Genomic DNA, 13,214 nt, shown 5'->3' with positions numbered 1-13,214 from the left:
TTACCTCTCTCTCATGCCTCCCTCCCCTGTCCCATCCCATCCCCCTAGAGCATCACAGAGCACCAGGCTGGGCTCTCTGTGCTATATAGCAACTTCTCACTAGAATAATACTTTCAACTTTCTATTAAGGAGTTAGGAAAATTAAATTCACTCACAGTTTACACTTAAACAGAGAGGTAGCTACGGTTGAATTTCATATGCACACTTACACATATAGTTAAGGAACGTATTTTTCCTTAGGGCTTTAATCTCTGTAAATCTCAAATCCCAGTTTAGGCCATTTAACCTCAGGTTGAAATACCTTAGTTTGACGAGAGGGAGGTGCTCTTTCTTAGGCCTCCTGAGGCCGCGCAGAGATGAGGTGTCAGTCCTGATAGATAACCAGAGATATGTTCCACTTTACGTGACTACACAAACAGGCACTTTTTTTTTTTCCCAAGTGCCAAGAACATACCAAAATTTGCACCGACCTGGGCACACAATTGTGCGGCTGTTTGCCAGATTTTATCAGTCTTCCAGGACCACTAACTGTGGCTTCATGTGTGGCTCATGGATGGTAAGGTGTAGCCTGACAGCAGCTGCTTTAATGTTTCTTCCTGTTCTGCTGAGGGTTAGTAAGAAGAGAGGCCACAGAAGAGGAAATTATGCCTTCTGGACGTGTGGGTCAGTATTTTCCAATTAAGATGAAAAGATCCGGGTTCTTACCGATAAAGCTTGTTCTGTGCTGTATTTAGCTGCTTCTGCTCCTGGGAACCATTTCTTTTGCATCGAGTTTAGGATATTTCTCTCTGATATATTTACCTGTCATTAACACTGCCATGTTGTCCTTAGATAGGGACCCACTCTTATAACTTTCTACATAAGTAAAAAGCTCATTTTGAAATAGAATCGAATTTGTATATTTTTATGTTTGTTATGTTTGTTCTGTGAAAACCTCTTCTTTCATAAGTATATGCTAGTAATTGCCAATGTATCAGTCTTCAGTCATGAAGGATCAGATCCTGGGACTTCAGACTTTTGCTATCTAGTTATATTCAAGAGTCAAGAAAAACACAGTTGCTGTTCATGCGTCTGTAAGAATTGTAAAATGCTTTCTAAAAATGAATTGCTTTCCATAATCTCTTAAAATTCAGTGATCTACTTAGTTCAAATTTTCAGATTTTAAACCAGTTGGATTTACTGTGTTGCCCTGCATATCTACACTAATGCAATTTATCAAGAGTCCATTATCCCATTCTCCTGATGTTAGATGATCTGCTTGGTAAGTTCATGATTTCAGGGGAATATCGAAACCCTAAATTTGCAATCACTGATCTTTTTAAAATATCCACAGTGATTACCTCCGAGACAACCATGCCACTGGAATGAACACACTAATACACGTCTTACCCTTCGAAGACAGATTTTATTCCCGCACTACTCCCCTGAGAACCAAAAGGACCATATTACTTCTTAAAACCACAAATAACTGGTTTTGAACTAACTTTGAAATTTGCAAAGAAACGAGCCCATAGTCAATTTCCTCTTTGGCACGTTGAGCCAAAAACAGGACAGGTTCGTTTCATTGCCCTCAAACCCCCTTATTTACAAAGACAGCCTTGCAATACCACGTCTAGAACTGGATGCTTTTGTTTCACAGTGCCCTGGAAAGTCCTAGTTTTCACAAAGAGAGAAAATGTGCCAGCCAAATGCTGACAGGTCTTGAGAGATTCTGGTATTGCTAGGATAGCCTTGCTTTTTAAATTTTCCTATTATTTAAAAAAGAAGGTTTTTGCTGCCACATCTGTTCAGGGTTAACCTATGCCAGTGAGTTTGCTAGAATGCTTTCAAAAGCGAATCCTTGCTCTATGAAGATGGGTCATTTCTTGTCTCAGTGCTGGATAGCCCGGAAGACCTCGAAAAGAAGCGGATCTGCCGCATCATCACCCGTGACTTCCCACAGTACTTTGCGGTGGTGTCGCGCATCAAGCAGGACAGCAACCTGATTGGCCCAGAGGGAGGCGTGCTGAGCAGCACCGTGGTGCCGCAGGTGCAGGCCGTGTTCCCCGAGGGGGCGCTAACCAAGCGGATCCGTGTTGGCCTACAGGTACGCCCACGTCAAGATGCAGGTTAACCTGACGGATTTTATTCCCGGGATTCAAAATCAGCTTTTCAAAAGAGAATGAAATGGCTAAAGAATCAAATTATTCCTGGGTGAGCAAAAGCTGCCCTTAGAAATCATCAGTGTCATGAAGTTTTATATGAGTGTTTGGTAACAGTAGGAAATTGCAGTTGCCATATTTGAAGATACAAAACTGATTTATGAAATAAAAATGTATTAAGAAATTTGACATGGAATATAATGATGTATTGTTTATTTTTATATTTTCGCTATTTTTTTAAAGGCTCAACCTATGCACAGTGAGTTGGTTAAGAAGATTCTGGGCAACAAAGCTACCTTCAGCCCTATAGTCACTTTGGAACCTAGAAGAAGAAAATTTCACAAGCCAATTACCATGACCATTCCTGTCCCCAAAGCTTCAAGTGATGTCATGTTGAATGGTTTTGGAGGAGATGCACCAACCTTAAGATTACTATGCAGCATCACAGGTGAGTCACATAGGACTATTGTGTTAATAATAGAAAGTTCTGGAAGAAGAAACTTAGATTGTAAATACTAAATTACCTTTGTCCTAAGATGCCTGCATCTTATTAATATGCATTAATTCAGGAAAAGCACACTGACTAGGGAAGTGAAAGGGGATAGGAAGTGAGCTAATATTTTCTAAATAAAGCCTGATGCCAGACTTTTAGGCACTTCATACACATGGTCATTTTTATCTCCAAAGTAGCCCTCTGAGGAAACTTTAACTCCCTTTTACTAGAAAGGAAACCAAGACTGAGAGAAGTTTTTTTTTATAATTTGCCTGAGATTAATTATACTGTAAATATCTGACAGAGTTGGGATTCAAACCCAAGTCCATGTACCTCTAAACCCGAGCTTTAGGCCTTCATTGAAGATATCACCTTATACCTGTGGCAAACTAAATGATATCTTGAATAATTATATCAACCATTTCAAACTTTTCTGTCCAGGAATTGGTTATGACTTTATCATTAATCTGTTGACTAACTTTGGAAAAAAGGAGGATATTTAGTCTTCTCAATTGGAAGTTGTAATAGCTTTCAGTTAACCATCAAACTCCAGGAAGATATTCCCAGGACACTGGTTGTCTCTGACCAATAATACTACCACAGATGGTGAGAGATTAAAAAACTATCCACACAAGTAACTGAAACTACATAATTGAGAATTTCCCTATTTAACAAAAACTGAATGGTACTAGCATTCAGTAAATATTCATACTGTTTTTAGTAGAAATAATAACTATATCTGCTTCAGTATTATTATTTTTTTTCATTTTTCCTCATTAGCAGGAATGTTCACCCTTCTTTTATCCTCTCATTCTTCCTTCTTATCAGTGTTTTTTTCTGTACTCTTGATAGCAAACCATAGAGACTTTACCCCATAAGTTTAATAATATGACATAATTTTAAAATACATGGGGGTTTCCCTGGTGGTCTAGTGGTTAAGACTGTGCTTCCAATGTAGAGGGTTCAGGTTTGATCCATGGTTGGGGGAACCAAGGTCCTATATGCCACATGGCATGACCACAAAACAAAACAAAACAAAAAAGACACTCAAAACCAAAACAAAGCAAAAATAATAAAAGAAAATACATGCCCTAAAATGAGAGTAGTGAGAAATGTCATGCTTCACTTGGGGCCTCTCCCAGTTATTTGTTTCTGCTTATTACATAGCATTCCCATGCTTTTTGATTCATGTGTATGATTAATCATCCTATAATATGCTATGTAGCAGCCTGGATGCAAAACAAGTCAGATTGAAAAATGTCCGTGGCACATCCTGCCCTTCTAGATGATCAAATGAAGATACCACCTGGGCCTTGACCCCATCTGGTCTAGTTATTCTGGGCCTCTGTCTTGGGATGGATTTGTTCTAAACAATTTCTTTCTTTCTTTTTTTTTTTTTTTTAGGGAAAGCTTTATCGTTTTTATTTTTATTTTTTTAAATTTACTTGTTAATTTTTACAAATACAGTAATAGATTTTTGGATTTTTGTGTTTCGCTCTATTATATAAATCTGTTTAGAATGTGTATCTTATGGGCCTCCTAGAATAAAGAACTTTGATAACTCATTCCCTTCTTTAACAATCCTTAGAGTCAAAATTTGTTTTCATCTCAAACATATATTTCTCCTGCAATGCCTGAAGACAGTTTTGTCCTTATTTACGCCAACTTAATGTCTCAGTAGAAATGAAAGTCAGCATCACCCTCCAGAGTGATGTGTCAGTGTTCAGAGGCATTCAGTCATTTGTTCTTTCGCTTTGCAATATTTCCTGAGCTTTTAATATTTTCCAAAGATTTTTGCCAACCTAAAATTGCAAATTGAAAGGAAATTTTGTTTCTTGAAAATAAGTGCCTAAAATATCAAGGTGAAGGAATATTTGGATTTTTGTTTTAACAAAGCATTCAGCTCCTTGGTTAGTCGAAGGATCTTTTAAAATCATCAACTGAATACAATTCAAAATTATCTTCAGAAACTAGCAATTACAATAAAAAAACTTTAGGATGGCAGGGAGAGAAAAGAGCACCTAGTAATTTGAAGCAGTTATTCAAATGGCCTCCCTTAAGTTTAGTTCTGTGAAATGTGGTATTAATGTCTGTTTTCCGTGTATCATTTTTTTAGCACGTAGTTTTCAGTCACTTTGTTTCCAGGGTGTCATCCTGAAGAGTGAATGAACGTAGCCAGAAGCCAGAACCACGAAGCCTTTATTTTATGACACCGAGTTTGGAGTTCTGCCTAATTTTTTTTTTCAACAATCATGTTATTTCAGGTGGAACCACCCCTGCTCAGTGGGAAGATATTACAGGAACTACGCCATTAACATTTGTCAATGAATGTGTTTCCTTTACAACCAATGTGTCTGCCAGGTATGGTTATACTGCACAGAAAAACCACTGAAATTGTGTGCCCAAATGTCTCTTGTTTTACTTTGTTTCATGCATTCTTTAAAAGTAATTTTAATTTTGGTTTGGTTTTAAAAATGGTCTGCATTTACTTTCATGTCTTAAACCAGACTCCCCAGTAAATGTAATAGTGATAATGCATTAATGAAGTATGAAGTACAGCCATTCAGATTAAAATCTAAAGAAAGTAAATTATTGCCAGCTATTACTGTATGACCCAGACTCTGGCTTTAGCAGCCACAGCTGATTTTTCCAGTCCTGAAGGACTTAGGAATGATGGATTTCCTGCTGACAACAAAATAGCCTGAATTGTTTTTTTTTTCAAACAGAATGATAACCAAACCACAGAGCATATCATGGTTTGCTTACACAGTTTAGAGTTTTCAGTGACTTTTATGCACCATAGCATGTTTACACATTATCCTTTTTGTGTCCCATATCTTTAAAAAGCTTACGCTGTCTAGCTTTATTGCATGTGTGTAAACCAACTCAACTCACTAGTTCTCATTTGCTTGATCTTTAATGGATTGCCAAGTGTTTTCCTGTTTGTTTAATTTGGTTACTGTAAACTCTTGTGACTTAAGAAGAGCGAGAGGCAATATGTCCATTTTAAAGATGAGAAAGCTGACGTTGAGAGTAGTTAAAGCTTACATTCTTATTCGGGGGGTAAAACGATAGATGCATGAATAACAATGCACAGCCATAGCTGGGTGTAGTGATCCGTTTGTAGTCGGAGCCACCCAAAGGGCTCAGCTGTGAGTCTCTGGTTCTGTGTGTCTGTCTGTGTGCCCTGCCATTCACTCATCTCCACTCTAATGCCAGAAAATGACAAGTTCTGGATGGAAAGGTACAAAAGAGTTACTGAAAGAATTCAAAAGAGGGTGTTCACATTAGAGTGGTCAGAGAGAAGGTAGTCCATGAGATAGAAACCTAACTAACAGGCAGATAAAAGTGGAAAAGAAGGTAACATGAGCCAAGATGCAGAAGGGCATTGCAGGCTGGCGACAATGGAGTCTATAATTCAGAAATAACGCCGGAATGTTGGTTAACATTATTTACAGCAGGCCTTATAGGAGAGACAAAGAAATTAGGAGTTATTATATTATTATAGGAATAATGTAATTCTTTCAGACAGTCGAAGAATCAGTGAATCAAAGATAGTTGAATCAGTATAAAGAGGAAGGAGGTAATACTGAGGGCCTGCCAAGAACCAGGAACTAGGCTGCCTTCAAAGCATTACAGTAAATGAAATAGGCCAGACCCAAAAGAACAAATATTGCATGTCTCCACATAAACGAGGTACCTAGGATAGGCAAGTTCATAGAGACAGAGTTTAATAGAGTTTACCAGGGACTGAGGTGAATGGGAAAGTTCAAAGTTACTGTCTAATGGGTATAGTGTCTCTGTTTGGGATGACGAAAAATTTCTGGAAATGGAGAGTGGCTGTGGTTGTATGGTATTTTAAATGTACTACTGCCAGTGAATTGCGCACTCAAGAATGGTTAAAATGACAAATTTTATATTATCATTAGTGCACACAGCCCACTTCTTGGATTTGAGGCTGCCAATTAAATTATATTTTATCACAATTAAAAAGTAGAAGAAGAGAGATGGATCAGGAACTTGAAGGAAGAAAAAGCTAAGAAGATAAGGAAATTTTCAAGTGTTTAAAGATTATGAGCAATGAGTCAGGAAGGAGGGATCAGTGATGGAGGAAGGTTTCAAAGTGAGAGGATCTGGAATAAATCTTTGACATGTATAAAGAGCAAATTGAGAAAATGTGCATCTGATGGTTACTGCTTTTTCTGTGAAGTTAACCTTTCTGAAAGCCTGAAGGGTGTCATAAAGGTTTAGCAACATTACTATAGTGTATAAAATGATATCTGAGGAAAAAAAATTACCAAAATATGTCACAGATTTGACTGAGGCTAGAAATCATAAATTATTCACAAGGCCAATAATTTCTTCTATGGATTATATTAAGCAGTATTTAGGAGTTCTGAAGCAAAAGCAGATTTTTTTTTAAAAAGTAGTTTGGTTGATCCAACCTTGGTGACTGTGAGTCCTTTGGAAAAGAATGATGAGATGAAGAAACGTTAGGTAGATTTTGTTGAAAAAAGTTTTAGGAAATGAAATGAGGAACAGCAGGGGCGATCAAAGAAAATAGAAACTCATCCAGCAAGATATTGGTATAATACCAGGGTGCACCACAAAAGGATTCTAGACGCTGAAGATGTATTTCAGAAGCCTGAATACTCTGAAGACTTTCCAAGGAGAAAAGTTACAGGGTTTAACATTTGACCTGAAACACCGGGCACATCCTCGTCTTGCCCTCCTTCTCATCCATCCTCCTCCATTTCCCCTCCCCGTCTTTCCTTTCCCTTTGCTTTTGCTTGCTCTCATTATCTCCCTCTCCTGCTTCTCACTTTTTCCAAGAGGCAGCAATGATTACTCTGATGATACTGAAGGAACTGATTTGTTTTTCATGTAACTGACTATCCTTTTTCACAGTTGTGGAGTCCATGGATACAGAGGGCCGACTGTATTCTGCCTTTTTGTACAATGAACCTGAGCATCTGTGGATCGCGCTATCTGTGGAGTTCTAAGAACCAATCCGCCGTAGATACTGAGGGATGACTGTAATTAAATTTCAGATAACTGACTTTGTTTTATTTTATAGGTTCTGGCTGATCGATTGTCGACAAATTCAGGAATCTGTTACCTTTGCATCACAAGTGTATAGAGAAATTATCTGTGTACCATATATGGCCAAATTTGTAGTGTTTGCCAAATCACATGACCCCATTGAAGCCAGGTTGAGGTGTTTCTGCATGACTGACGATAAAGTGGATAAAACCCTGGAACAACAAGAAAACTTTGCTGAGGTGGCCAGAAGCAGGGATGTGGAGGTACTGTGTTTTAAAAACCAATTTATGTTAGTATGTTGTTTATACCTCTTTTAATATATTTAAAATAGTATTTAATAAATGTTATTCAGTCGCTAAGTCATGTCCAACTCTTTGCGATCCCATGAACTGTAGCCTAGCAGGCTCCTCTGTCCCTGGGATTTCCCAGGCAAGAATACTGGAGTGGGTTGACATTTCCTCTTCTAAGGGATCTTCCCAACCCAGGGACTGAACCTGCATTTCCTGCATTGGCAGATGGGTTCTTAATGCTGAGCCACCAGGGAAGCCCATCTAATTAAATAATGCCATCAAAAGCAGACCAGTCAACATCTTGATCAGTTAGAAGGCCAGTGTCTAAAATGCACCATTTTTAGCCAATTTGGACCCATTCAATAGGGATAAAAGGACTCTTTTAAAGATTATTAAGGGAAAAATTATGCATTATTAATAAATTATAAGTATATAAATGGATATAGCAATTCACATGTTATGTTTCCTTGTTCTTTTTTTTTTTTTTAAGGGACTATTTATTGGATTTTTTCCCCTATTATTCTTTAATCATAAAGAAAACAGCCTGGAGGGGTGGGATGGGTGGGATGGAGGTTCAGGAAGGAAGGGGCATGTGACTCCCGTGGCTGACTCATGCTGATGTTCGGCAGAAACCAACACAACGTTGTAAAGCAATTACCCTCCAGTTAAAAATAAGCAAATTTTAAGGAAACTTAAAAACTAGTAAAGGAAACAGCCCAGGAGGTATATCCTTTGTGTAAACGTAAAAATACAATATCCAGGGCTTGCTATACTACTTTTTCTTATTTCTTAATTTTCCATCAGTGTGGATCTTTGATATTGAATTCAAGTAACCGAATTCATTGTGATGTCAAAAATATAAATTTATGATTTAAAGACATATTGATTTGGGAAAATAATATGGTACAGTGTTAGAAATGAGTACAGTAAGATTAAAGGCCCCCATGCATTTGAAGATTCCTATTACTAGTGAGAGGGAGTGCTGGTCCAAGCTTGTCACAGATAAGACAAAATGTCAGTCAGGATTTTAAAGATTATTGTATGCACATTTTAAGAATTTTAATGTTCCAGTAATGTAATAATTTCAGCTATGGTATTCTTTTTGTTTTTCTCTATTTTCATCAGGTCTTAGAAGGAAAACCCATCTATGTTGATTGTTTTGGCAACCTGGTGCCATTAACCAAGAGTGGCCAACATCATATATTCAGTTTTTTTGCCTTCAAAGAAAACAGACTTCCTCTCTTTGTCAAGGTAATATATACATGGAATTTGGGAATGTGTTTTATTCAGCATCAAGTAAGGCTTTGACTTCTTTTGGTAGAAGAGAATATTTGCTTTTCAGTCATTTCTAATGATTTTTTTAAAAGTATTTCTATAAAATTTTAAACTCCTAAAAACTATTTTTTAAAATTTCAGATTCAACCTTGATTTTTAGTTATAGGCTAAGAATGAGGGACAAATGGCCAACTGATTAATTAGGAAAACTGGTCATTCTTTTCCAAATGTTAAAAGAAGCCTCTCTTTTATTTTTTTTAACTATTACTTCTTTTAAATATTTGTGCTTAAATTTTTTTTATTTTTGAACTTCACAAATGTGGAGACCAAAAAGAGTTGTTAGTGACAAATTTTTATAGTAAAAGCTCTTAAAAGACCCAGTTAATCTATCAAGAAGTTATCCCAGATAGAGCAATAGACTGGATATACGTTCATAAATTCATTCAACAAACATTTGTTGAGACACTTTAATGTACCATGAATTTGTTGTCCCTGTTTAGGAATGTTAATCTAGGTTAGGAATTTTTCATATTTAACATATGCAATTTATCATAATTTAACATATGCAAGTTGCATTTTAGATACCAGTTCTGAAGAGAACAAAAATGAGTATGAGGGAGAGATTCATGAAATAAAAGGAAATAATAATTCTATTTAAGTTTTAATGTCTGTTTTCTCAAGATCTCTACTGAAGGCCTTCATTGTGCCATTTCTGGTTCAATGGTTTTCCTGATTAAAGATAGGTTCTTCTAAGGGATCCATTTACCGTAAACAGCTATGTAATTATGCTAATATTTGATATTGTTAGTGGTCAAAAATTATCCTATAGACACCAAATACAAAAATAGGAAAATGACTTAAACATTTCTATAAAGTAGATGTACAAATGGCCAATAAACACATGAAATAATGTTTAACAGCAGAGAAATTCAAATTCAAACCACTAAGAGATACTACTCAGTAACTCATTAGGATGGCTATTATCAAAAACAAAACAAAATAGCAAATATTGGTGAGGATATGGAGAAATGGGGACCCTGATGCCTTGCTGGAAGGAGTGTAAAATGGTGTAGCCATTCCATACTGTGGAAAAGAGTATGACAGTTCCTCAAAAAGTTAAAACATAGAAACAGTATATCATCCAGCAATTCCCCAAAATTGAAAGCAGAGACTCAACCAGTTACTTGCAATGTTCATAGCAGCATTATTCCCAATAGTCAAAAAGTGGAAATATTCCAAATATCCATCGACAGATGAATGGATATACAAAATGTGATATATGCATACATTGTAGTATTATTCAGCCTTAAAATGAGTAAAATTAGTCAGACACCAAAAGACAAATATTGTATGTTCCCTCTTGTATGAGATACCTAGAGTCATCAACTAGTCAGAAAATAGAATAGTGGTTACCAGGATATGGGGGAAGGAAGGAATGGAAAATTATTTTTTTATGGAAACAGTTTCAGTCTGTGAAGGTGAAAACATTCTGAAGATGCATGGTGGTGATGATTGTACAACAATGTGTATGTACTTAATGCTAGTAAACTATACATGTAAAAATGGTTGAAATGATGTTTTATGTACAATTTAACACAATTTTTAAAAAAATGAAATTCTGGTATATATTGCAATGTGACTGAATCTTGATAATATTATGCAACCTGAAATAACAGATACAAATGAACAAAGATTGTATAACTCTGTCTATATAAGGTACCTAGAACAAGCAAATTTATAGGGACAGAAAGTTAAGTAGAGGCTATTAGGTGCTGGAGGGAGAGGAGAATGGAGAGTTATTGCTTAATGGTGTAATGTTTCTGTTTGGGATGATGGGAAATTTTGCACAGTAGTGATAATCACGTAACTTTGTGAATGAGCTTCATGCCACTGAGTTGTATGCATAACAATGCTAAGAATATAAGTGAAAATGGTCAGTTTTATGTTATGTATACTTTACCACAATTTTTAAAAAATTGAATGATTTTTTTAATCGTTCTAAATGATAATAGGAAAGGGCAAAAGGAACACTTCCAAAGCAAGTGAATTTTACTTTTCTCTGGTTCTTTTGAGTGTCATCTCACTAAAGTAAACAGTATGTGTCACACGTGAGCGAAGCATGTATGTCTTTCTTGTTCAAGGTACGTGATACGACTCAGGAACCTTGCGGACGACTATCATTTATGAAAGAGCCAAAATCTACAAGAGGCCTGGTGCACCAAGCTATTTGCAACTTAAACATCACCCTGCCAATTTATACGAAGGTATTATAATCTGCTATAGTGCAATTCAGGCTGTAGAGGATTTGATTTCCAAATCCTTTAGAATAGATACAGGCAAAGACACTGAATGCAACCATGTATAATAGTCGTTTTTGATACCCTGTCCAATTTGTGATGTTCCATTTAAGTAAGGAAAAAGGTAGCTCTACCTTATTTTGCATTAAATTCACTTTGATGGAAAAGTTTCTATAAATATGTATTGGATATGGAAGAGAGAAAATTTCAATGTAAGATGTAACCTTTTGGACTGATTTTGAACATGAAACTATTCACTTTGCCTTCCTTATGGTTTTTGTGCGCCCTCCTGGCACCATGCTAGTAGTGCTTTTGGCCCTGCCAAAACATTATGAGTCTGTTAGCTTCTGTTTACTGCCAGTTCACAGGTGGATTATGTATTATGAAATTCAAAGCAACTTCAGGGTATTTTACCTTGTTGCTAAAATAATTATATGTTCATTTTGTAACCTGTACTATCTGGGGAGCATCAGATTCATTTTTTCCAACTATTTTAACATGATTAGTATACAAAATACTCACATGTTATAGGAATAGATTTGAAACATTGTTGAAAGGAAAATTAATACTTGACCCAAATCTACTAGAAGTTTTTCTTTCTATTCAAACCTCTCCTCTTTACAGAATTCCTTGATTACTCTGATCAAATCAAAGAAGACTAGGGAATAGATTAAATGTTGGGAAAAGCTTTTTTTGTTTTTTGAAAAATTTTGACCAGTATTCCTTTTTAATGGAAAGTTCCCATATGGCAATTTATAGAAGGTTATAGCAAGTTGTCAGAGTGTATTTTAGAGGTTGAGAAGTGGGATACTGGCAGGTGAGACTTGGAGGAGAGGTGAAAAGTGAAAGTGAACATTGCTCAGTCATGTCCGACTCTTTGCAACCCCATGGACTCTACAGTCCATGGAATTCTCCAGGCCAGAATACTGAAGTGGGTAGCCTTTCCCTCCTCCAGCGGATCTTCCCAACCCAGGGATCGAACCCAGGTCTCCCTCATTGCAGGCTGATTCTTTATCACAAGGGAAACCCAGGAGGAGAGGTAGAAACATATTTAAAATCCTAAATCTTAACTCCATGAAACAGAACATTTTCTATGTTTATTTTCATTCACCATTTTTCACGATTAATTATTCTTACAAATTAGAAATCGGTCACATAGAGAAAACCATGTAGTATCATATTTAACACTAAATTCTTATTTAATGGTCAAAATGAAATGAAATACCAGAATCTGCATGTGTAAATTTACATGTTAATTACAAGAATTAGAATACAGCAGTAGACATATGCATCCAAGTAACTGTTATCTAACAGCATTCCAGTGGTAAAGAATGTACTTTGGGGGTTGTAGTGCTGAGCACTTTTGAATCACTGAAGCAGAATGCCAAATAAGAACCACAGAGAAATACATAAATGCTGGGGCAATCCATCTGAATGATGTGTAAAGATGAATGAGCTTTGTCTCTGATTCAAATGAGCTTTCAGTATGCTATAAAAGAAAGCATTTAGTTCATTATTCCTTTTTGTATCTAAGTCAAGATATATCCGGCACAGTTATTAATTCAATGATGGTCCAGGACAGCTCTCCATTTAGTAACTAAAACAAAAAGAAAACATTGACAAACATGGTAGAGTTTAGATATATTTTAGAACAGGGTAGCTCTTTATTACAAGA

General features: G+C 36.3%; 1 protein-coding gene across 17 annotated transcripts in view; it reads left to right on the top strand.

Moving 5' to 3' along the window:
- Window positions 1-13,214, top strand: part of ANK2 (ankyrin 2) — a 581,957-nt gene that overhangs the window by 533,619 nt on the left and 35,124 nt on the right. For all 17 annotated transcript variants that reach the window (XM_061419353.1, XM_061419352.1, XM_061419351.1 and 14 more), the window contains 6 exons: window positions 1,875-2,086; window positions 2,385-2,589; window positions 4,899-4,995; window positions 7,712-7,940; window positions 9,093-9,218; window positions 11,384-11,506. In XM_061419353.1, the coding sequence (XP_061275337.1) occupies window positions 1,875-2,086; window positions 2,385-2,589; window positions 4,899-4,995; window positions 7,712-7,940; window positions 9,093-9,218; window positions 11,384-11,506 (992 nt within the window). The remainder of the gene's footprint in view (window positions 1-1,874; window positions 2,087-2,384; window positions 2,590-4,898; window positions 4,996-7,711; window positions 7,941-9,092; window positions 9,219-11,383; window positions 11,507-13,214) is intronic.

Source organism: Bos javanicus, chromosome 6, assembly GCF_032452875.1.
Source record: "Bos javanicus breed banteng chromosome 6, ARS-OSU_banteng_1.0, whole genome shotgun sequence".
Classification (NCBI taxonomy): Eukaryota; Metazoa; Chordata; class Mammalia; order Artiodactyla; family Bovidae; genus Bos; species Bos javanicus.
Note: the sequence above shows the minus strand (reverse complement) of the source record. Positions and strands in the feature narration are given on the sequence as shown.